General features: G+C 35.3%; 1 protein-coding gene across 1 annotated transcript in view; it reads right to left on the bottom strand.

The window, feature by feature from the left end:
* LOC102804022 (insulin-degrading enzyme-like) overlaps nucleotides 1-26,184 on the bottom strand; it is a 204,765-nt gene that overhangs the window by 8,837 nt on the left and 169,744 nt on the right. Inside the window, exons 14-18 of the mRNA XM_085504132.1 lie at nucleotides 16,362-16,567; nucleotides 8,876-9,020; nucleotides 8,134-8,244; nucleotides 7,460-7,580; nucleotides 1,630-1,721 (exon numbers count right to left, since the gene is read on the bottom strand). Of these exons, the coding sequence (XP_085360258.1) occupies nucleotides 1,630-1,721; nucleotides 7,460-7,580; nucleotides 8,134-8,244; nucleotides 8,876-9,020; nucleotides 16,362-16,567 (675 nt within the window). The remainder of the gene's footprint in view (nucleotides 1-1,629; nucleotides 1,722-7,459; nucleotides 7,581-8,133; nucleotides 8,245-8,875; nucleotides 9,021-16,361; nucleotides 16,568-26,184) is intronic.

Below are 26,184 nucleotides of genomic sequence, written 5' to 3'. Positions count from 1 at the left end.
TGCACTGAAGGTCCCATGTAAAACAACAGCAACAGATTAAGTTTTTCACACCACACGCCCAGACATCGTGTTGTGTCTGGCAGTATGACCCCGGATATAAACAAATGATCGGCGTCATCACCTTCTGTTGCGGTGAAACTAACTATTCTGATCGATAATTTTGTGCTTTCGAGTGTTTTTGTAAAGGGGGCTTCAGGATTAAAATTGACGATGATGAAGAAGCAGGCGACAACAAAGAAATTGGAAACCACATTCAGCAAATTTCAGACCCGCTGATACTGTGTAGCGTTGATGAATACCTCCACTTTGATGAACGTATACCGACTGAAGCAACATATTGCAGCGAGTGGGAGCAAAAGATTGTTGAGATAACCAAGAACCTATAGAGAATGACGACAAATTACAATGACCATTAAATTATCGACCTCCACGATGGCAGTGACTTGACGCATGGCGATGTGCTAGACATGTTGACGAGATTACAGAACAAAATGAACGAATTCAGATACCGTATGTACAGTTATTTTAATGTTTATTGATTTTGTGTACATACCATAATATTCATGTTTTGTTTGGTAAATTATTTTATTCAAACAATACAATAAATGTAAATATAACTAACCACCGGGAACAAACTTTTTTGTCTTTCATTTGTCCCGTGTTAACAGCACATGTTGTTTCAAACGAAGTCACGCCCACCCTGAATAAATCTACTCCCTCTGAAAACCGATCATAGATCCCAGTCCCTATCATGGTCGATTTTGACAGGTTTTACTGACTAGTAATTATGAACATCGTGATTTTAGACTAAAATATATTTGTACTTGTTATATACGAAAAAATAAAAAAGGTTGTTGCGGTATTTTCCCCTACTACTAGGCTTGTTGTCATGCATTTATGTATCAGAATTGTAATTCAATGTCCAAATATAACTATTACGAAATTAGTTCAAATAGTAAAACAAAACAGTAACCCAAAGCCCAAAGCCAAACTTTTATATAAAACCGCTCGAGCAAATAAATACTAACAGAAAAGAAACTGTTATTACACAGAGTTTTTATATCTGGGGATGTTGCAAAGTCCCTCGGTAATTGCCTACCGCGTATGGGAGTTAGGTGTATGTAAATATCTTGCGCTCGATGTAAAAGCTTTTTCTAGTTACTGGTGAAAAAGAACAGGACATAATTTTAGTGATTTTACTATGAAGCTTTCTTGTGAATGTGTGATCACCTATGATTGAATCGCTGTTCTGTCTTTGACAGTACCGCGTCCATGGTACTGCCCGTAAAACGAATGATAAAAAATTCGCCACTCGCTTGTCAAATTCACATGTTTCTTGCAATTTAGCATATAAAGGATGGCAGATTCTGGATTCAACTTCAGACTTTATCTGACAAGTTATCACCGTGACAGGTGATAAATGGCCATCGAATCATCGGCGCTTTGCTACTAGGTAGCAACATGGTCCTACATGAGCTTTGCCAAATGTCTTTTCTCAGGTCACAAAGCACCTTTGCTACCACTTTGGCGAGTTGCAACTGCGGTCGCAAATGCTGTTTCGAGACACCCATACATACCTCGCTATAGACATCATTGTGGTAAATGTCATAAAACAATTTGTTAATGTACCTTCTTAGTCAGGTTGCCATGGAAAAGAGCTTCTATGTGAAGTTTTCCAAGCAGCTGTGGAATAAAAGCTCTCAATACTTCAATAGTGACTTCTGAAAATAATGAACACTGACATATGTGGTTTCCATATACAAAACACAATGCCCTTTGTGACACAGTCAGCCAATAGTAAACAGTCTAAGCCTTGCCAGTATACAATATAAGTGCTGATTTAGATTTGTATGTTTTACATCAGTCAATTAAAAAAAAAATATATTATTTGCATCCATGTCAGAAAATTATGAACATCATATAGTATTAGTATTTTATAAGCTAATGTATAACAGGACTTGTTATGGTCACTGATACTATAAATTACCAACTTATAATTGGGAAGTCAAATTACAAATAGGGGGAAGCTAATTTAACTATTTGTTATAGTATAGATGAATGATGTTCATATGTGCATATATTTTGTATTGGGGCACTGTTAAATGGAATACACAGGATTATATGCTATAACCAATACTAACACACAAATACATTGTACACTTCATCCACACTATAATACCATTCATCCACATTAGAACACCATTCATCCGCACATTAATGCCATTCATTCACACTATAACAACATTCATCCACACATGAACACTATTCATCCACATTATAATACCCTTCATCCACACATGAACACCATTCATCCACATTATAATACCATTCATCCACACAATATAACACCATTCACTCACACATGAACACCATTCATCCACACATGAACATCATTCATCAACATTATAATACCATTCATCCACACATGAACACCATTCATCCACATTATAATACCATTCATCCACACAAGGACACCATTCATCCACATTATAATACCATTCATCCACATTATAATACCATTCGTCCACATTATAATACCATTCATCCACACAAGAACACCATTCATCCACATTATAATACCATTCATCCACATTATAATACCAGTCATCCACACAATATAACACCATTCACTCACACATGAACACCATTCATCCAAATTATACCATTCATCCACACATGAACATCATTCATCCACACATTATAACACCATTCATCCACACATGAACACCATTCATCCACATTATAATACCATACATCCACACATGAATACCATTCATCTACACTATAACACCATTCACCCACACACAAACACTATTCATCCACACACAATCACCATTCATCCACAGAACACCATTCATCCACACATGAACACCATTCATCCACACACAAACACCATTCACCCACACACAAACACCATTCATCCACACATTATAACACCATTCATCCACATTACAATACCATTCATCCACACATGAAATTCATTCATCCACACATAACACTATTCATTCACGCATGAACACCATTCATCCACATTATAACACCATTCATCCACACATGAACACCATTCATCCAGACGAATACCATTCACCCACACACAAACACCATTCATCCACAGATGAACACCAGTCATCCACACATGAACACCATTCATCCACACATGAATATCATTCATCCACATTATAATACCATTCATCCACACATGACCACCATTCATCCACATTATAATACCATTCATCCACACAAGAACACCATTCATCCATGCATGAACACCATTCGTCCACACATGAACACCATTCATCCACACATGAACACCATTCATCCACAGACGAACACAATTCATCCACACATGAACACCATTCATCCACACATGAACACCATTCATCCACATATGAACACCATTCATCCAGACGAATACCATTCATCCACAAATGAATACCATTCATCCACACATGAACACCATTCATCCACACATGAACACCATTCATCCAGACGAATACCATTCACCCACACACAAACACCATTTCTCCACAAATGAACACCATTCATCCACACATGAACACCATTCATCCACAGACGAATACAATTCATCCACACATGAACACCATTCATCCACATATGAACACCATTCATCCAGACGAATACCATTCATCCACACATGAACACCATTCATCCACACATGAACACCATTCATCCAGACGAATACCATTCACCCACACACAAACACCATTCATCCACAAATGAACACCATTCATCCACACATGAATATCATTCATCCACATTATAATACCATTCATCCACACATGACCACCATTCATCCACATTATAATACCATTCATCCACACAAGAACACCATTCATCCACGCATGAACACCATTCGTCCACACATGAACACCATTCATCCACACATGAACACCATTCATCCACAGACGAATACAATTCATCCACACATGAACACCATTCATCCACACATGAACACCATTCATCCACACATGAACACCATTCATCCACACATGAACACCATTCATCCACATATGAACACCATTCATCCAGACGAATACCATTCATCCACAAATGAACACCATTCATCCACACATGAACACCATTCATCCACAAATGAACACCATTCATCCACACATGAACACCATTTATCCACACATAAACACCATTCATCCAGACGAATACCATTCACCCACAAATGAACACCATTCACCCACACATGAACACCATTCATCCACACATGAACACCATTCATCCACACATGAACATCATTCATCCACATTATAATACCATTGACTCACACATGAACACCATTCATCCACACATCAACACCATTCATCCACATTACAATACCATTCATCCACACATGAACTTCATTCATCCACACATAACACTATTCACTCGCACATTAACACCATTGATCCACACCATTCATCCATACATTTTAATGCCATTCATCCACACATTAACACCATTGATCCACATTATAATACCCTTCATCCACACATGAACACCATTCATCCACACATGAACACCATTCATCCACACATGAACATCATTCACCCACACTATAACACCATTCATTGACACTATAACACCATTCATCTACAGACGAACATAATTCATCCACACATTATAACACCATTCACCAACACACAAACACTATTCATCCACACACAAACATCATTCATCCACAGAAGAACACCATTCATCCACGCACAAACACCATTCGCCCACACATAAACACCATTCATCCACACATGAAAACTATTCATTCACACATGAACACCATTCATCCACACACGAACACCATTCATCCACACACACACAAAATCCATTAATCCACACATAAATACCATCAACCATACACGAACACATACCTTCACGTCTTACCTTCGTTGTGACCACACACATTGGATAAACTTTTAATATAGTTTAATTAACTTTTAATGTGTTTTGTTTTAATTGGAGTTTAATTAAACCCAATTACAATGCAATTCAACATAGAATTGCATTTTACCGTACTCGACCGTGTTAGCGCCCATGCCCGGGCAAGCACCCACCCCCCACTTTTGCGCAATTTTTATATTTGGGGTCACATTCGGCAAAATGCAACTAATTTAAAACTTGGTGTTGCGTAACGAATCTTGGTAATCGTTTTTATATGATACAGCGTGGATATCGACCGCTGTGAACATATTGTGAATGCGTAGAACACGGTAACCGTGCCACAGTCACTTGGGGGCTGAAAATCAATAAATACTAATTTAAAAAAAAAAAAATCATCCGCTATACGTATATAAATAAACAAGTTGTGAAACACGGCACCTAGTAAATCGATACCCTGTCGGTTTCAAATGTCGATTTCTTACCTTAAAATGCGAAACAAAAATTTTAGAGGGGATCAGGTGTTACGTTAATAACCATTGTTCATAATCGCTAACTTGGTTTTATTCAAAACTGCACAAATCCCGTGTTTTCTGATGATATCCAATAATTTCATTAACGAAAATGGCCAGCACCCAGAATCAAGGGGGATTCGCACAGAGTTCTGGGTAAATCAAGGAAATACTCGCTGTTACGGCACGCCTGATTGGCTGAAAATGAGTATGCACACTTGATTTACCCAGAACTCTGTGCGAATCCCCCTTGATTCTGGCTGCTGGCCATTTTCGTTCATGAAATCGTCGGATATCATCAGAAAACGCAGGATTTGTGCAGTTTTGAATAAAACCAAGTTAGCGATTATGAACAATGGTTATAAGCGTAACACCTGATTTCCTCTAAAATTTTTGTTTCGCATTTTAAGGTGAGAAATCGACATTTGAAACCGACAGGGTGTCGATTTACTAGGTGCCGTGTTTCACAACTTGTTTATTTATATGTACGTATAGCGGATGATTTTTTTTTTGAAAATTAGTATTTATTGATTTTCAGCCCCCAAGTGACTGTGAACCGTGCATAAACTATGCATCGACAATGACCTGTTAATACAAGTAAAATGCGGTAAATATTTCATGCCATATTCAGTTTACCTCTCAAAAATGACGAGTTACTAGTTTTTTTGAAAAACCATGTCGTTTATTCGCTGAAATTAATTCCAACAGATCGTACTTCGACATCGATAATTCACTTCCGCATTGCGTTACCGGAAAGTCTTCAGGAATTTCCGAAGAATTGCGTCAGTACAACACAGCATTCTGATTGGTTGATAACCAACTTGACCCATTAGGTCAAATCTGCAAATGCATCATGGCGGAAAGTGATTTTCATCGTGAGTTTGCGTACGATCCAACACCTTCGTCAGTGGAGGTAATATGACAATTTTGACTTCGATTGTGTTCCAACACAGACTCAAATGTTTTTAATTTCGTAAATTCTGGTGGTACGTAATTAATATTGTAATAAAATGTGTATATTTTTTGTGATCATTTCTGTTTCTTCATTGTGAAAATCAATGACGACTCAACTAATTTCATAATTTGATTTTCCCTCAAAGACGTAATCTGTCACTTGATGAATAACAATTTTCATTTGCACTCTTTTTTGAGGGGGTTGCTCGGGTAAGCGCCCACCCCTAAAAAATCATGATTTACTGAGTTGAGGCCCCTGGGCGCTAACACGGTCAAGTACGGTAATTAAGTTTAATTAAACAAGCCATGCATGGCACAGTTCCCCATTAGTTATCAAACCTAAGATATATAGTTTTGTTTATAGTAATATAGTTGGAACATAAACATGTCAGAGATATGGATCCAGAGGCTGATGATGATGATTTTTTAACATTCAGTCATCTTGTTTCTGATTATCAAATGAGTACTGGAACATCATTAATTAAAACAAAATGGCCACTGGTCTGCCACTTTGAATACATATGTACAAGTATACCTATAACACGATGTATAGTGAATATAAAAATTTGAACTTAATCAGTCAAATCATGTCAAAAATACGGCTCTAGAACTGCATTCAGTATATAAAATGGCCGCCAGTCACTTATTTTTAATTTGATTTGAAAAATAATGACATGCATCAAGGTTCCATAATGTCCAATGTATGTACCAAAAATCCTTCCCTAAATTCTTGATTTTGTTGATTTTTCAGCACAAAAAAGCTTGCCATTCGGCCATCTTGAATCAGATCGTAAAACAAATTGATGTGCATATGTATGATGTATGTGTGAAGTTTGATTGCAATTGGTCCACGCATGTCTAAGATACAGGTTTGGATGCACCCACACATGAATGCACAGAAGTCAAACTATAAGTCCCCGTTTTTGGGATTAATAAAAGTTGAATATACTGAGAATGAACATAATAGTGAGGGTCGTCAGATTGAAGTCAGTGTAAAGTTAAATTGAAGTCGTCACAACGTTGGTACCACACACAGACACCATCCATTCCAATAATTCCAATATTGGGCTGCTTAATTTATGAGTTATTGATAACATTATGACATTCACCTTCTACACAGTCCAGCAATTCATCTTTAGTCCAGGCATGTTCAGCCATTAACACAGAGGTATAGTATAAAGCATGTTGGTGAGGTTGTTCTGCCCGAAAATTATTGAGTGATCTTATATGCTGAAATGGAAAGAACATTATTTGATACAATATGGTGTAAGTGAAAAAACTGTGGTACATGTTATTTACATTGATTTCTCACTTCTATTCAAAACCAATTTTCATAGATATGTGACATTACCCCACCCCCTCCTCCAGGACACTTTGGATCTCTTTTCCTGTCTTACTTTCAGAGTTACTGGCACTCTAATTGTTTTCATAAATTCACAAATAGGTGTATTTGTAAATTAACCTGATTGCTGTTGCTATGAAAACAATTTACAAAGAAAATAGAGACAAAGATTGTGAATATCAAAGCAATGCAACATGTGATTTAAGGGCAGAGTATGATGAAGACAGAGTACATTTAGAGACAAGTACTAGGAGACAGCGTACAAAGGGAGGGAGGCAGAGTACAATAGGAGGCAGAGTACAATAGGAGGCAGAGTACAGACGGAAGTAGAGTACTGAGAGAAGCAGAGCATAGTTGGAGTTGGTGTATAGTGGGGGGCAGAGTATGGTGGGTAGCAGAATGAGAAAGGATTGAAATTATAACTACATCAACAATACTTACCGACTCTTTAAAAATATCAAATCTCTTCTCATCAATATGAAATGATGTCATTTTCTCTAATAGTTTCATGAGAAGTATGGCTTGTTTATCACTATATCCTTTCACACTAAGCTGTGAAAGATAATTAGAAAGGTTGTCAAATCATAAACTTTTACATGTTTTACTAGTTACTTTCACACAATACACATTTTTGGAATGTTGATATTTTCCAAGTGTTTAAATAGGCACACAAGCATGTGTACTTGATGCAGGAAATCATATAATTGTATTACTCTTTAAAACATGTATATTGGGATAGTGTCATCTATCCTTTCTTTTCAAATATTACAATTCTCTTATCGATGATGAAATCGATAGTGAATATATTTAACATAATACATGAATACAGAATTAAATTCAAATAATAGGCATCCTGCAGATTTTCAGACCAACATAGGTGATTATGATGAAACCAGTAGACATTTGAGACATTAATTGGAAGGAATCCAATCTAAGGTTACATGCCTCTTGAATCAGCAGTTGATGTTCTGATGCAATCATGCAGCTGTGTTGATCAGTAAACTTGCAGGACAATTATCATGCTTATCTTTTTAAGAAAAAATCAAGTATAAATGTAGATGAACAGTCAATGTGTGACAGAAAATCACCTTTCCTGCAAGGTCAACAATGCTACTAACCAATCATTATTTTGTGTGATACATTTCCAAGTCAATGTTATAATATGATATAGAATAGTACCTACATGGAGTCCATAAATAGTGTTTTCTAGTGAGTATCCTAATCCTGCTATTTCAGCAGCATATGCATATTCCACCAACGAATCTTTAAATAACTGCATAAACATGAAAGCTAAATTGCAATGCAGAGGATCTAGGTATGCCATAGGACTGAAAAAGACAAAGACATGAAACATAATTCTGCCATTGCATGCATAGTCACAGCCAATTGATTGATTTAAGTGAAAAAAAAATGAGTTGAACCAAACTATTTCTTATTGGTTGTACTAGTAGCTTCGTGGTGAGTGACTTTCGCGGTAAGTGGGTTTGTATCTGGTAGGTTTCGCGGGGAATAGGGCTTTGTCTCAGTTACTGGTCCTTTCATCCTTGTTGAGAAATAATGTTTTATGTTTCTTTAACAACTGGCGCTATTCTGGGAATACCATCCTGGCAAGAGTTCCAAAATAAGACCCATGCTTTGATAATGCCTCTTGTTTCAAAGACCAATAAACATTACCATTAGGATCTTGTTGGTGTTGCAAAGGATAGTTGAATATTGTTTATTGAAATCAATAATCCCCATAACCGTTTTCCAATATAGATAAATTGTAGTACTTAAACTGTATAACTCAGTCTCAACAATGAAATAAAGGAATGTACATATATATTTACATTATTACTAATGCATTGCAATACAACTAATTCAAATTGAAAGAAATTGCAATATAAACTTTATTTCTCAACAAGGATGAAAGGACCAGTAACTGAGACAAAGCACTATTCCCCGCGAAACCTACCAGATACAAACCCACTTACCGCGAAAGTCACTCACCACGAAGCTACTAGTACAACCAATAAGAAATAGTTTGGTTCAACTCATTTTTTTTTCACTTAAATCAATCAATATAAAATATACTCCATCAGTAATACTTCTCAAAGGCGTATTTTGCAGTCAGTGTTATTTACGAAAATATTTGTTTATAATATTATAAATTTGCTTGGCAATACCAACCCCAATTAGATATTTGAATGCGTTGCCGATTCACGATAACAAAATAAATTTAGCGAATCGTTTTAGTATGTTTTTCGTAGATAAGATTAAGAAAATCAAGGACTAAATCTAAATTTATTGAATGGAAACCGTTTTAACTAACTGCACAAGTTCTCTGGTGATGAAATGGAATGTTTTGAACCAGCCACGAAGGATGAAATAATTAAAATTATAAAAAAATCGTTGGCTTCGTGTGATTTGGACTGTTTACCCACTAATATATTAAAAGATGAAAAGATCCTTTCTATCCTGGTTTCACCTATAACAGATATCATAAATGAATCACTTCGCACTGGAAGTGTTCCTGAGAAAATGAAATGTGCGCTGATTAAACCTCTGCTCAAGAAAGCATCGTTGGATTCAAACATGCTGAAAAATTATCGACCGATTTCTAATTTGTCTTTTATATCTAAAGTCCTTGAACGTGTCGTTGCATCCAGAGTGAAACAACATTTAGAGAATTATTCGTTGTATGAAGAGTTTCATTCAGCGTATCGGACCGCACATAGCACTGAAACGGCGCTTTTGCGGGTCACTAACGATGTACTATGCAGTTTTGATAATTCTAAGTACTCAGTTGCTCTCGTACTTTTAGATCTTTCAGCCGCTGTTGATACTGTGAATCACAGGATTCTCATCGATAGGTTGAGATCAAATTTTGGTTTAAATGGTTTCATCATTAAATGGTTTGAGTCGTATTTGAGTAACCGCATTCAAAAAGTGAAAATTGGAAATGTATTTTCTGATATGACGTCTATATTAGAAACCGGTGTTCCACAGGGCTCCGTTTTAGGGCCATTATTGTTCTCAATGTACATGCGTCCATTGGGCAAGTTATTGTGACGTCACGGCGTAAAATATCATTTTTACGCCGATGACACACAGATTTATTTATCGGTTTCTGAAGATGATCAAATTCGCGTATTCAAACATGTATTCAAGATGTTAGCGATTGGATGTCTTGTAATTTTCTACTTTTGAATGTGTCGAAAACTGAATTTGTGTCCATGTTGTCTCAGAGTTTCTCACAAGACTAGTGTCCTTTGTCTAGTATCGCAATTGGTGAAGAATTGGTTAGTGCTTCGTCAAGTGCTAGAAACTGAGGTGTCTTGTTTGATTCGCAGCTATCAATGGAAACACACATTTCTACTATTTGTAGATCTGGATATTCCCATCTACGAAATATTAATCGTATTCGTAAATCATTATCCCAATCTGATACTGAAAAGTTGGTACATGGTTTCATATCTTCTCGCTTAGACAGCTGTAATTCATTATTGTCTGGTCTCCCTGTAACTAAGATAAAACCTCTTATTCATGTACAAAATGCAGCAGCACGCCTTGTCACTCGTGCATATGACCACATTACAGACATTTTTATTAAACTTCATTGGTTACCAGATGTACAAAGAATCAATTTCAAATGATTTTTAATAGTGTATAAATCTTTGTATGGTTTTGCCCCAAATTATGTATGTGAATTAATCGAATTTTATGTACCTAGTCGTAGTTTAAGATCTGAATCAAAGTTCCTTATTAAAACTCGTCAGATGTGTAGTAAAAAGTCCAAGGTGTTATACAAAGACCGTGCTTTTGGAAATTTAGGTCCTAAACTTTTTAATGAATTACCTCTGTCTGTTCGTTCTAGTCCTTCAGTAGACATTTTTAAATCCAGACTGAAAACGCACTTATTTAAATGTGCTTTTAATATTTGACTGATTGTTTATTGTATCAGCGCCTTTGATCTTCATATGTTGGAATTGTTGCACTTAATTAAATAAAGTTGTTATTATATAATGTGTGAATATTTTAATAAATAAAGATATAGTAACAAAAATTGAAATATTAATTATTTCATATTTTATTATATAACAGCAATCAATATTTTTCCTTGCTAGAATGATGTGTAACTTTATATGGGAATCCTGATAAAGTTCACAACTGGAGATTTAGCAATGTTAGGGATTGTCAACTTCCTGTGAAGTTGATTACCTAACGTTTTTAGGTTCATGCGCTGCAAGTTGCAGAGCACTACCTAAGCGGCCGTCCCCCAGCAAATAATTAAGCCAAGGCGGTTTCGATATCGAAATCGAGAGACTCTCTGATTTTACATAATCTGGGAAGTTTTAATTAGTAAATGAAGTACAGGACAACAAAGCTGAAATATCCAAGAACCAACACATACCAAAAATCTCAAAAGTGAATATTTGTGGTGTTTTTTAATTCTAATCAAATCGGAAGTGGGAATTTGTTAGTACTCTAAATAACATATTGGCGATCCGCTCTGCTAGGATTGCCCTTATAAATCATTTTTGTAGGTTTGTATGTGATTTCCAGTGTTTTTATGTATTATTGGTTTGGCCAATTTCGCTCAAAATTGGCAAGTAGGTCACACCTTCACCCTAGTTATTGGAAAAAAATCTGGTAAAAAAATTTGGACCACCATTGCCATAGCAACAGCCAAATGTATCTCCTCCTACAAATTTGGGATAAAACACCCATAACATAGCTCATTTTACTCAGCTTGAGTGTGGGCACAAAGTTACTATTTGAATTTTTTCTCATTACCGAGAAATTTGACACCAATGTTGGGGTAACTATTCACCAAGAATGGCTTTTTAACTCTTCTGTGATTTTTTTGGCTGAGCCTATTTAGTTCAAAAATGCCAGGCAAATCACACCTTCACTGTGGTTAGGTTGTAAAATCTGAACACAAATTCTGGTACACTGTTTCTATGGCAACAGCCAGGCAAATACATTTTTAAATACATTTGCACCAAATGTATCTCACCCTACATTTCTACGATAAAAAGCACGACATAGCTCATTATACTCAGCTTGGGTGTAGGCAAAAAATATACAGTTTGTTTTTCTTATGTCTATTTTCATTACCATGAAAATTGACCTCAAAGTGGAGGTAACTTTTTATCAGAAATGGCTTTTAAATTTTTTTGGCTTGGCTGATTTTGTTCATACTTGACAGGCAGGTCGTACCGTCACTAATTGGAAACAAATCCTGGCCCACCACTGTCATTGCATGGAAGGTACTAATACCTTCCTTGGTCATTGCAACAGCCAAAAACTAATTGAATACTTTCACCCCAAATTTATTACCTCCTACTAGTTTTGTAATTATAGCCGTGTTTAAATCATCATGCTTTTTATTTTGGCTATGTTGCACACTGGTAAGAAATCACCGGTGCCGACATTGTTACACTGTATCAACATAATCCCAAAGCAACTTTGAATGAACTGTAAATGCTGCCTTCAATCCAGAAAAACAGTTGGAAATAATAAATTTAACAACAGAATATGTCCTAACAATAAAATAAAGTAACTTCTAAAGACTGATTTTTTTTTGGCGAATTTCGTATACGGGACTTGGTTTTAGTTAAGAACCAACGTTAACTTTACGTTCATGTCCTACCGTGACAACCGCCGAAAACATGTTGCTTGCTTTTTCAGCAGAGTGGATCGCCAACCAGCCTACTTGCTTGTGTGTGTGTCTGTGATTTCCACAGTTTTCACGTATTAATTCTTCTGTGATTTTTCTGGCTTGGCCAATTTCACTCAAACGTGGCAGGTATGTCACACCTTCACCCTAGTTATTAGGAAAATTTGAAAAAAATTGTGGCCCACCGTTGCCATAGCAACAACCAAACAACTGATTTTTGAATAGCTTTGCGCCAAATATTTCTTCTCCTACAAATTCAGGATAAAACACGTCAGACATAGCTCATTCTACTCAGCTTGAGTGTGGGCACAAAGTTACTGTTTGAATTTTTGATATCTTTTTTCATTACCGAGAAATTTGACCACAAAGTTCACCAAGAATTGCTTTTTAACTCTTCTGTGATATTTTTGGCTTGGCTGACTTTGTTCATACTTGACAGGCAGGTCGTACCGCTACTAATTGGAATACTTTCGCCCTAAATTTATTACCTATTACCAGTCTTGTAATAGCAGTATTTAAATGATCATGCTTTTTATTTTGGCTACGTTGCCTGCACACCGGTAAGAGATCACCGGCGCCGACATTGTTACACTGTATCAATATAATCCCAACGCAACTTTGAACTTTGAATGAACTGTAAATACTACCTTCAATCTAGAAAATACTATTGCGAAACAGTTGGAAATAATAAATTTAACATCAGAATACGTTCTAGCAATAAACAAATCATTGAAAATGACACGGTCCCCGTTAAATTTTTGAAAGTTCTCTTTGTGCTTGTCATATTAAAGCGGAGGGGTTGTCGCGAGCGTGTCCTTGAAACTTGAGTTCCAAGTGGCATATACAACAGATTGTTTATTTACATCAAAACACAGGTTCCGTGTAGTAGTAATATGGCCAAAAATAAAAACAGCCGTTATTCAGCCATCTTTGATCTGATTATGAAACACACTAATATGTATGATGTATGTGCCAAATACGGATGAAAATGGTACATAAATTGTGGAAATATAGTAGTAAGGCCAAAAAGTCAGATGGCTGTCAATCGGCCATCCTTGACCAGATTTTGAAACAAACTGTCATGGACATGCATCCTAACATGTATAAAGTACATGTATGTGCCAAATTTGAATAAAAACTGACAGAGCACGTCCAAGATACTGCATAAAAAAAAAAAATGCCTGCCAGTCGACCATCTTTGATCCAATTGCGAAATAAATCGTCATGGACATGTATCCTAACATGTATAATCTATGTACCAAGTTTGAATGACAACTGACAAAGCATGTCCAAAATACAACATTTTCAAAAAACAAGATGGCTGCCAGTCGGCCATTTTGAATCAAATCACTAAACCACTGCATGTGCATATGTCCCACATAAAGTACTAGGCACATGCAAAGAATGAATAGAATCGGTCCACAGGATTCTGAAATATGACTCCGGACGGACGCACAGACAGAGACCGAATTATAAGTCCCCGTTTTCGGACTTCGTCCGAACGGGGACTAATAAAGTAAATTTGTATATGGTGCCCGGTGCCTACCGTGGCAACAGCCGAAAACATGTGATGGGATGATTTGTAGGCATAAGATTGTTATGTGAACTTCGTTCATTAATGGAATACTGTGAGATGACGCTATTTTCTAACTGATTCAGACTCATATATTGACTATGTCCCGGGCTGTTTACTAGTACCAATCTACTTACTTGTCAGTGTCTAAATGTTATATACAGCCCAGAACACGTCAGAATAGTAAAAAAAAGTCAGGTAATGTCAGTTGCCCGTGCCATGAGAGCCAGCCACAGAACCAAAATAATTTGTCAGCCTTCGCCACCCACAGCATCGATATGATTTTATATTGCATAGAAATGAACACTAAATGCAGCTATTCCGGTCAGCAATCGAATCATCAATCTTAGTGGTCCGTAAGTGAATGTTGTCGAGTTCGAGAGTGTGTTTTAACGTACAGCGACATGAACATTATTGCTACAATTTTGGGCTTGAACATGTTCTATATTCACCCGAAACAACAACCAACCTGAAACAAATGTAACCGTCCGATCTACTAAACGACCTGCGTCTATGAAAATAGAGTCTTATCTTACTTGCGTTTCCGATCGACAGAAAGTCGAGCCAATCTACCATGATTGTTTGCTTATCATCAATTCACAAAGGTCAAAAAACGTTTTTAAACTAATCAATGTTCTGGTTATCTCTGGTGCGACTACAGTCTTTGGAACAAACTTGAGGGACTGTAAAACGCAATTTATGGTATGCGACTTAAAAACGCAATTTACACATGAATTTTCCAACAAAGGTTTAAATGTTTTAGTTGTATGTGGTGTGGCACTGGTATGGAAAGCTGACGAATAAAATGGCGACAACCTTTGAACGCATTGTTATGCTAATTTGATTTCCGGCATGTTAGTTGACAAAGAAATGAAAGATTTCTTGAATTTTTGGCGATAGCAAACTTGGATTTTAACCAAAATGTTATCAGCAAGACTCAGAATGCGACAGTGACAGCCACTGAAACGTAATTGAAGGCAAATGAACACGTCAAGCAAAAAAGACTTTTTCCAGTCGTGGCGTAAAATGGAGGCACATATCATTTTGACTCTTGAAGGGAATGGAAATCAGTTGATTTGAGGGTGTCACAATGAGCGAGGGAGTAAATCGTTTTTATGCTACGAAAAAAATGAAGACCTTGAACATACTATAGTACAATGTCATTTTTGTTTTTAGGTTCATGTGCTGTAAGTTACAGAGCACATACCTAAGCAGCCGTCCCTCGGCAAGTAATGAAGCAAAGGCATTTTTGATGTCAAAATCGTGAAACTCTCCCTTTTACGCAAACTGGGAAGTTCGAATTACTAAATGAACACATACCAAAAATGTGAAAAGTGAAGTGAATATTCGTGATGTATTTTAAGTCTAAGTGAGAATTCCTTAGTACTCTAAATATCCAAACATATTTTAGTATAAGGTAGTAAATAGTCTTACCTTGTGAATTCAAAGAGCATACAAGCCTTTGGAAGCAGAAAAGTATCATCCTGTTTGAACCACAGTTTAGTCATTGAAGTGTCCTTGATCAGTACTGGGAATGGTGCGGTCTCTTCTTCCCTGGGTGTGATCTCAAATTTTGTTGGGATGAATTCATTTCTTGGTGGCAGAGTAAATTTATCATTGAATCCTGCATTTCTCCATCGCTAAAAAAAGATGATTTGTTGTCATTATATTTTCCAAGATGAAACAAGATCAATCAAGATGAATAATGATCATCAAAAAACATCAAAAGCACTGTTTGAATAGGGTTACCATAAAAACATTTATTAATTCACGATAGTGAAAGTAAAAATTAAAGAATTAATTAATTAATTGGCAGCTATAGTGTGAATGCTGTGAGGTTTCAAGTCCCTGTGTTCCTCAAGTTTTAATAAATATATAAAGTTTGACCAAGAACTGTCAGAGAATGTCAGGCATATGGCACCAAAAATGCATTCACAATGGCCACCAGTCAGCCATTTTGAATATGATCTGAAAAACAAAACATGCATCAAAGGTTTATAATGTCTGATGTTTGTACCAAGTTTGAACAAAATCTACCCATACACAACCAAATTCAGGCTCCAGAATAGCAGAAATACTTGATTTTGATGATTTTAAACAACTGCAACTTGGCTATAAACCAAATGTGTATATATATATATATATATACAAATGCTATAGTCCACTATTATTAGCTTGTATGAGCGAACTTTTCAACCATATTTTATCAAGTGGATGTTTTCCTGTACACTGGAGTACTAGTTATTTAGTAACAATTAATATAAATATATAAATAACTACAAAGGAACTGCGCTTTCTAGCGCCACCTCAAAAATCTTTAATACAATTATTCATATCAGAATACAGCATTTTCTTGACAAAAACAATTTCTTTTAGAAAAAATCATCGAACTACAGACAATGTCTATATTCTGAAATAAACAAAAATACAAATAAAGTGGGCAAACATTATCTTTATGCTTGCTTTGTGGATTTACGCAAAGCCTTCGACTTCTTTTTAAATTGGCTAATGCAGGAGTGACAGAAATAATAATCCACTTGATAAAATCAATGTATAGTAATACTAAATACGCCATCAAGACTAACCAAGGTTATTGTAAACCTTTTATATCTTCCAGTGGTGTTAAACAAGGGTGCAATTTAAGTCCCCTGTTGTTTAATATCTATATCAATGACCTATCTGAAAGTCTAGTACAAACTGAACCTGTCAGGCTGCATGACATGTCATTTAACTGTCTACTCTTTGCGGATGACATTGTCATACAGTCAAATTCAGGTTCTGGGCTACAAGACAGTCTTAATCTCTCTAATGACTACTGCAAAAAGTGGAAACTGACTGTCAACATCAAAAAAACCAAAGTTATTATATTCAACAAAAGGTATCTTTTTTTTATGCGATGAACAAATAAAAGTAGTATTTACATATACATACTTAGGGATCACCTTTCAGAATAGTGGCAATTTTACAGTCGCTGTAAAGAAAGCACAGCGAGCACTAGGGGTCCTAAAACAAACTATTGCCTCACCAATTAATGCAATTAAACTATTTTGTAGTTCTGTTATGCCTATTCTACTATACGGCTCGGAAATTTGGGCAGCTTCAAATTTTAAGCCTATTTATTCAGAAATTATTTAGTGATAGCTCAAAAATTTAATCAATCCACATCAAATTCTGCAAACAACTACTTGGTGTTCACAAAAGGGCAAGTAATATTGCTGTTGGAGCAGAGCTTGGCAGTTATCCCCTAATTACTGAAATTTGTACCCAAATGTGAGGTATGTAAATGTGTCGAAATGGGCGTAGTGCGAGTGGCGAGTCAGCCATTTTGAATATGATGTATGCCTTTACTAAAACAAGGTACACACCATGTTCAATCAATAAAAAAACATAATTCACTAATCTGGGCTCAATATCGAATGTTTGCTGTGAAATGCAGAAACTATTAATAATCGCTGCTGTGCGGCCACTCATGATGCATCGCTATCACTAGATGCATAGCTGCCGTTCTGTGCATATTTAAAATTATTTCGATGACAGGCGAAATAATCTTACCGGCACTAAAACAACCATATACCCTCACAATACTGCATCTACTGATGCGTTGTTAACAACCAACTTCCCGGGTGACTCTGATTTTGAACAATATTTGTACAGCCGGTGTCAGGGTGTGATAACTCAAAAAATAGGCTTGATCAAGCAAAATTTTCAATATGTTCATGAACAATTTGGTTTATTTCTGTATTCATAAACAAATTTCAAAACCATCACATGATCACTGCTACACTATGTTATGATCTCTGGTTGAGATCACTGCTACACTATGGTATGATCTCTGGTTGTGATCAATGCTACACTATGTTATGATCTCTGGTTGAGATCACTGCTACACTATGGTATGTCTCTGGTTCAGATCACTGCTACACTATGTTATGATCTCTGGTTGAGATCACTGCTACATTATGTTATGATCTCTGGTTGAGATCACTGCTACACTATGTTATGATCTCTGGTTGAGATCACTGCTACACTATGTTATGATCTCTGGTTGAGATCACTGCTACACTATGTTATGATCTCTGGTTGAGATCACTGCTACACTATGGTATGATCTCTGGTTGAGATCAATGCTACACTATGTTATGATCTCTGGTTGAGATCACTGCTACATTATGTTATGATCTCTGGTTGAGATCACTGCTACACTATGTTATGATCTCTGGTTGTGATCAATGCTACACTATGTTATGATCTCTGGTTGAGATCACTGCTACACTATGGTATGTCTCTGGTTCAGATCACTGCTACACTATGTTATGATCTCTGGTTGAGATCACTGCTACATTATGTTATGATCTCTGGTTGAGATCACTGCTACACTATGTTATGATCTCTGGTTGAGATCACTGCTACACTATGTTATGATCTCTGGTTGAGATCACTGCTACACTATGTTATGATCTCTGGTTGAGATCACTGCTACACTATGGTATGATCTCTGGTTGAGATCAATGCTACACTATGTTATGATCTCTGGTTGAGATCACTGCTACATTATGTTATGATCTCTGGTTGAGATCACTGCTACACTATGTTATGATCTCTGGTTGAGATCACTGCTACACTATGTTATGATCTCTGGTTGAGATCACTGCTACACTATGTTATGATCTCTGGTTGAGATCACTGCTACACTATGTTATGATCTCTGGTTTAGATCACTGCTACACTATGTTATGATCTCTGGTTTAGATCACTGCTACACTATGTTATGATCTCTGGTTCAGATCACTGCTACACTATGGTATGATCTCTGGTTGAGATCAATGCTACACTATGTTATGATCTCTGGTTGAGATCACTGCTACATTATGTTATGATCTCTGGTTGAGATCACTGCTACACTATGTTATGATCTCTGGTTGAGATCACTGCTACACTATGTTATGATCTCTGGTTGAGATCACTGCTACACTATGTTATGATCTCTGGTTGAGATCAATGCTACACTATGTTATGATCTCTGGTTGAGATCACTGCTACACTATGTTATGATCTCTGGTTGAGATCACTGCTACACTATGTTATGATCTCTGGTTGAGATCAATGCTACATTATGTTATGATCTCTGGTTGAGATCACTGCTACATTATGTTATGATCTCTGGTTGAGATCACTGCTACATTATGTTATGATCTCTGGTTCAGATCACTGCTACACTATGTTATGATCTCTGGTTCAGATCACTCCTACACTAATAATAATAATAATAATAACTTTATTGCATCCTTAGAAATACAATGTTTCTATCAGTTAATAGCGATAAAGATTAGTTGTGATAACTACTACTACAAAAAAAGTTGTTTAGTTGTTAATAGGATAAAGCAAGTGTTACATATCAAATGGCATTTTCATTCCTTGATTGAAATGCGTTATGAATATAATTGCCAATCTTTTTTATTATTACATCATCTTTTGAAGTCATCAAGAACTTAAATTTCTGGAGATCATCCTGTGTTTCTTCTGGAAATGTAATGTCTTGAATGATTTGTTGGCGTATTACTTTATATTGTGAGCATATAACAAAGTGCAGTTCATCTTCTATTTCATTCTGTGTACATTGTTTGCAAATTCTATTTTCAGTCGGTATTTTTGGTTGCATATGCCTTCTTTTTTCTATTGCTAAATTGTGATTACTAGTTCAACATTTTGCCATTGAAATTCTTTGCTTCAAATTCAACACATCCAAGTATTTTTCAAAATTATAAGAGTCTTTGAATTTTTCTTAAGTTCTCAGTTATATTTTTTCTCCAGAAATTTATGTATTTTTGTTTGACAACTTTGCCAATTTGCTGTATATGTTTTGTTAACAAATCATTCTGTTGTTCTCGTGAAAAATTCATGTTGTTCATAATTTTTTGTATTGAAGAATACCATTGTAAATTGGATTTCTTTTGTTCAAGGTATGCTTGTTTTGTGATATTATTGCCTGGTAATTTACTGATATGAGTCCAGTATATTATTAAATTGTTCCGAATACTGTAAAATGACTAATTTTCACTGGGTTTAAATTTCACTGATTTACCATTTCAGGCATCTTCAGTGGGTTTTAAATTCACGGTTTTATCATTTAGATAATGTGTTCTATGCTAAATTTTACATATTCACTGGGTTTTAATTTAGCGCATTTTTCTAGTCAGCGAAATAAGCCAAATTAAAACCCAGTGAATAATTAACCCCTTTACAGTATCTACTAAGAGTGGGAATTCTCCTACTTCAGCTCTGCATGCAATGTTTGTCACAAATTTGTTCAATCCTAGTAGTTGTTTGTAAAAATTCAATTGTGTTTTTTTCTGTTATTGTTTTGTCCAATTTGTTGTAATCTTGAATTTCATGACCCCAGATTTCAGACCCGTACAATAATATTGGTTGAATACACCTTTTAAAAAGATGGATGAAAGTTCTACAATTTGTTTCTGATGGTAGAAACTGTTTCAATGCATACATTGCTCGGGCTGCTTTATCTGCTAAATTTTGTTTGGCTTCAGTGTAGCAGCCATTTGACTTTATGTTTATACCCAGGTAGTTGTACATATCTACACAGGTAATATTTTGTTCATTATAATAGAATTTTTCTGTCTTTTTTAGTGTTCCTCGTCTGAAAATAACAACTTTTGTTTTTGTCAGATTCACCTGGAGTTTCCATTTATGACAATAAACCTCTAAACTATTTAGTGCATTTTGCAGACCATTTTTTGTTTCAGATATTAACACTAGATCATCGGCATAGAGAAGGGAACTAATTTTACAGTTATTCAATGTAACCGGATCTAATGATTCATCTTCTAGTGAATTATTTAAGTCATTAACAAACAAATTAAAAAGCATTGGGCTAATGACACAATCCTGCCTAACACCCTTGGTCGTTTCAAATATGGGTGTAATTTTATTTTTGAAACAAATGCATGATTTCATATTTAGATACATATTTAGCTCCGCTGTCGACTTTGTCGAGCGGAGCTTATCATATGAGTGATTGTCCGTCGTCGTCGTCCGTGTCAATGTTTTACTTTTTCGACTTCTTCTTGAAAACTACAAGCCTGAATGCTTTGATACTTGGTGTATATGTACCTTGGATAGACCTCTCTGAGGTTTGTTCATTTCATCTTGATATCTTCAATTCTCTAATTTTGGTGAATATTTTTGTCATTTTTGGTAAAAAGTGATATTTTCGACTTCTTCTTAAAAACCGCAAGTGCAATTGCTTTGATATTACATATATAGGTACTACATGTGGACCTCTCTCAGATTTGTTCATTTTGTAATGATATCTTTAATTCTCTAATTTTGGTGAATATTTTTGTCATTTTTGGTAAAAAGTGATATTTTTGACTTCTTGTTAAAAATCGTAAGTCCAATTGCTTTGATACTACATATATAGGTACTACATGTGGACCTCTCTCAGATTTGTTCATTTTGTGATGATATCTTCAATTCTCTAATTTTTGGTGAATATTTTTGTCATTTTTGGTAAAAAGTGATATTTTCGACTTCTTAAAACCAAAAGTTCAATTGCTTTGATATTACATATATAGATACTACATGTAGACCTTTCTCAGATTTGTTCATTTCGTGATGATATCTTCAATTCTCTAATTTTGGTGAATATTTTTGTCATTTTTGGTAGAAAGTGATATTTTCGACTTCTTGTTAAAAACTGTAAGTCCGATTGCTTTGATACTATACATATTGTTCATTTTCTAATGATGTCTTCAGTTCTTTAATTGAAATGTGCATTGCTAACAGCGGAGCTATCTCAGCCGATAGGCTGCTTGTTTTAATGATGTTATAGACTTTCCCATTTATACTATTATTAAGTAATTTATAGAAAAGCCCCTGTCTCCAGATTTTATCAAATGTTTTTCGAAAGTCTATGAAACATGAATACAATTTTCCCTTTGATTTCAAGTATTTGTTGACAATATTTTTCAATACAAATATCTGATCTGTAGTACGATATCCCTTACAGAATCCTGCCTGGTTATTATTTATAATGTTATTATCTTCAGTACATTGACTAATTCTAGTGTTAATTATACTACAGAAAGTTTTACCTACACAACTAGAAACAGCTATTCCTCTATAATTTTCTGGGTCAGTTTTGTCTCCTTTTTTGAAAATATGAGAGATAATACTAATATTCCAAAGATCTGGATAAATACCAGAGTCCAGGATTATATTAAATAATTTACGTAGTGGCTGAATTAGGAAGTCTGAACTGTATTTAAGTAATTCTGGGCAATAACCATCATATCCTGATGATTTTTTACTCTTTAGTTTTTTAATGGCTAGCCTAATTTCTTTTTCAGATATCTCATTATTTAAATTATAATTTTTAAAATGTTCTTTTTCTTCCATAGCGGAGATGTTACAGATTATTTGTTTTTGAAAAACAGTATTATTATAATCAGTAGTATTATTATTTAATTGTCCATAGATTTATTTCCATTTTCTTGGTGGAATTGGATTAGATTGATTTTGAAAGTCATTCATATTGTCATTGCTGTTTAACTTTTTATAATAATCAACCCATTTCTCTGGTGAGATTGGATTATCCTGATCCTTATTTGAGTCTCTTAAATTGTTAATAATTTTCCAGAATTCTATAGGGATGTTATTGTTAAGTTGTTTTAATTTGTTAACGATTATATTTTCCTCTTTTTTTCTTTTGTATTTAATCATTTTTTTGAATTTCTTTTTCTCACCAAAAAAATGCTTCTCTTAGTTTAGTGTCATAAGGGAATTTATTAAGTACAGTAGTTTGGCTGTTTCAGATACATCTTTTCTGAGAATTTTACACTCCTTATCAAACCATTTTTTGTTATTCTTTAGTTTAAATTTGTTATTGTTATTTTTATTATTTTTCCTACGAAATACCTGCTTAGCTGAACTGGTGACAATTGAGTTAAAATCATCCACTGTTTTATTTATGTCTTTATCTTCATTGTAATTATTATTTAGGAAAGTTTTGATTTTATCTTGAATAGCTTTAGAGGCTAGGGTATCTTGATAATTAAACACTGATAGTTTATCCCATATATAACTATTTGGCAGATTATTTAGAGTATTTGTACTAATTCTATCTAGTTTAATGTTTTTATCAAGTCTAAGAAGGCAGGAAATCTGGCAGTGGTCTGACATATAAGTAAAATTATGTACCGGTACTTTAAAGTACAGAAATTTCTCAATACCATTAGATTCAGCTATTGCATAATCTACCATGCTAGCCCCATTGTAATGATAACATGTGAAGTTCCCACTACAATCACCTGGTATTCTGCCATTCAGACTTCTAACATCACAAGTTTTACATAGGTCTGTCAAAGTTTTACATAGGTCTGTCAAAGTTTTACATAGGTCTGTCAAAGTTTTACCCTGCGTATTGGTTATAACATCTGTTATTTCGGAATGTATCAGTGATATCATTTTGAAAATAACGTGGCAAGGATGTGAATTCATCACTATTGTCTATTAAGTCAACAAGTCTTCCTGTCCTACTATTAACATCTCCTAGTATAATAGTGTTTCCAAGTTGAGAATAGTTTGCAATATTATTTTCTAGTCTAGTGAAGAAATCTGGCATGCAGTGTTTTGAATTCATTGGTGGGTGATACACATAGCACAAATAGATATCCTCTTCTTAGTTGAAAAAGTATTTTTTCAACTTGCATCAAAGCATGTCTTCAGAGTCTACATCTTCAATTTTGATACCTTTCTTGGTTTGTTCGTTTATTAGTATTGATAGTCCTCCACCTGGTTGTTTACTTCTTATTATTGAGTGACTGTAGTATCCTGGTATGTTGAGTGTATTCAGAGAGTCCTTGTTCAGCCAGGTTTCCCCTAGACCTATTATATCATGGTTTTCTATGCATTTTATGAAGTCATTATCTTCTATTTTTTGTCTTATACTCTGTACATTCCAATATGATATGGAGAGTCCTCGTTTTCCAATCTGTTTATGGTGTTTTGGTTGCGATCACTGCTACACTATGTTATGATCTCTGGTTCAGATCACTGCTACACTATGTTATGATCTCTGGTTCAGATCACTGCTACACTATGTTATGATCTCTGGTTCAGATCACTGCTACACTATGTTATGATCTCTGGTTGAGATCACTGCTACACTATGGTATGTCTCTGGTTCAGAGCACTGCTACACTATGTTATGATCTCTGGTTGAGATCACTGCTACACTATGGTATGTCTCTGGTTGAGATCACTGCTACACTATGTTATGATCTCTGGTTGAGATCACTGCTACACTATGTTATGATCTCTGGTTGAGATTACTGCTACACTATGTTATGATCTCTGGTTGAGATCACTGCTACACTATGGTATGTCTCTGGTTCAGAGCACTGCTACACTATGTTATGATCTCTGGTTTAGATCACTGCTACACTACAGTAATCATTTCGCCCAACCTCTCGCCCGCTTCCAGATTTTGATCGTTTTTTTTTCGCTCTCTTTGTTTAATTCGACAGGAGAATTTCCGCTTTTTTTTCTGACTGTGCAAATCCGGAAATATCCACTCGTGCACGCGCTCACTCGCCTAACAGTGCAACCGCCTGCATTTACAGTTCATTAACTATTGTTTCATGTAATAATAATAATAATAATAATTTTATTAGCCTTTGAAACGGCGTAAAAAGTAACATACAAGTCAACAAAAACAAGAAAAGAAAAGAAAAGAAAAAGAAAAAAACATCTATAAGAAGCATTAATTCATACATGTAAATCATTCAGTTTCTCGTTTCTGAATTTCCATAGGTGGGTGAGAAAGTTTCAGATTTCGTTTGATGTATTATTTCCCAAATCCTTATTGATTGCCCATAAAGCATCACTGAAGTGAAAATTAAATTTGAAATTAATTCCTCCTGAGAAAAATCTATGTACAATAGTTGGTTCTCCACCACTTTCCACTATTGTATTGGTCAGTGCTGAATAGAATTTACTTCTCAAGTGGTTAGTTGATTTGCAAAGAAATAAAAAGTGATAAACATCCTCCTTTCCATCATTACAAAGCTTACATACCCAGTCACCTTTATATGTACGGTGGATCACACTGCCACTGCCATATAAAATTGGTAATAATACATACGTGTAGAAACAATGTCAACCATGAACAAGATCGAACCAAACATGTGAAATCAAATATTGCACTGACACAGACACAACTAATATGAAATAAAACCAT

The sequence above is a fragment of the Saccoglossus kowalevskii genome, chromosome 10, assembly GCF_978046115.1.
Source record: "Saccoglossus kowalevskii chromosome 10, keSacKowa6.1, whole genome shotgun sequence".
Taxonomy (NCBI): domain Eukaryota; kingdom Metazoa; phylum Hemichordata; class Enteropneusta; family Harrimaniidae; genus Saccoglossus; species Saccoglossus kowalevskii.
This window is presented reverse-complemented; position numbering and strand designations above follow the sequence as displayed.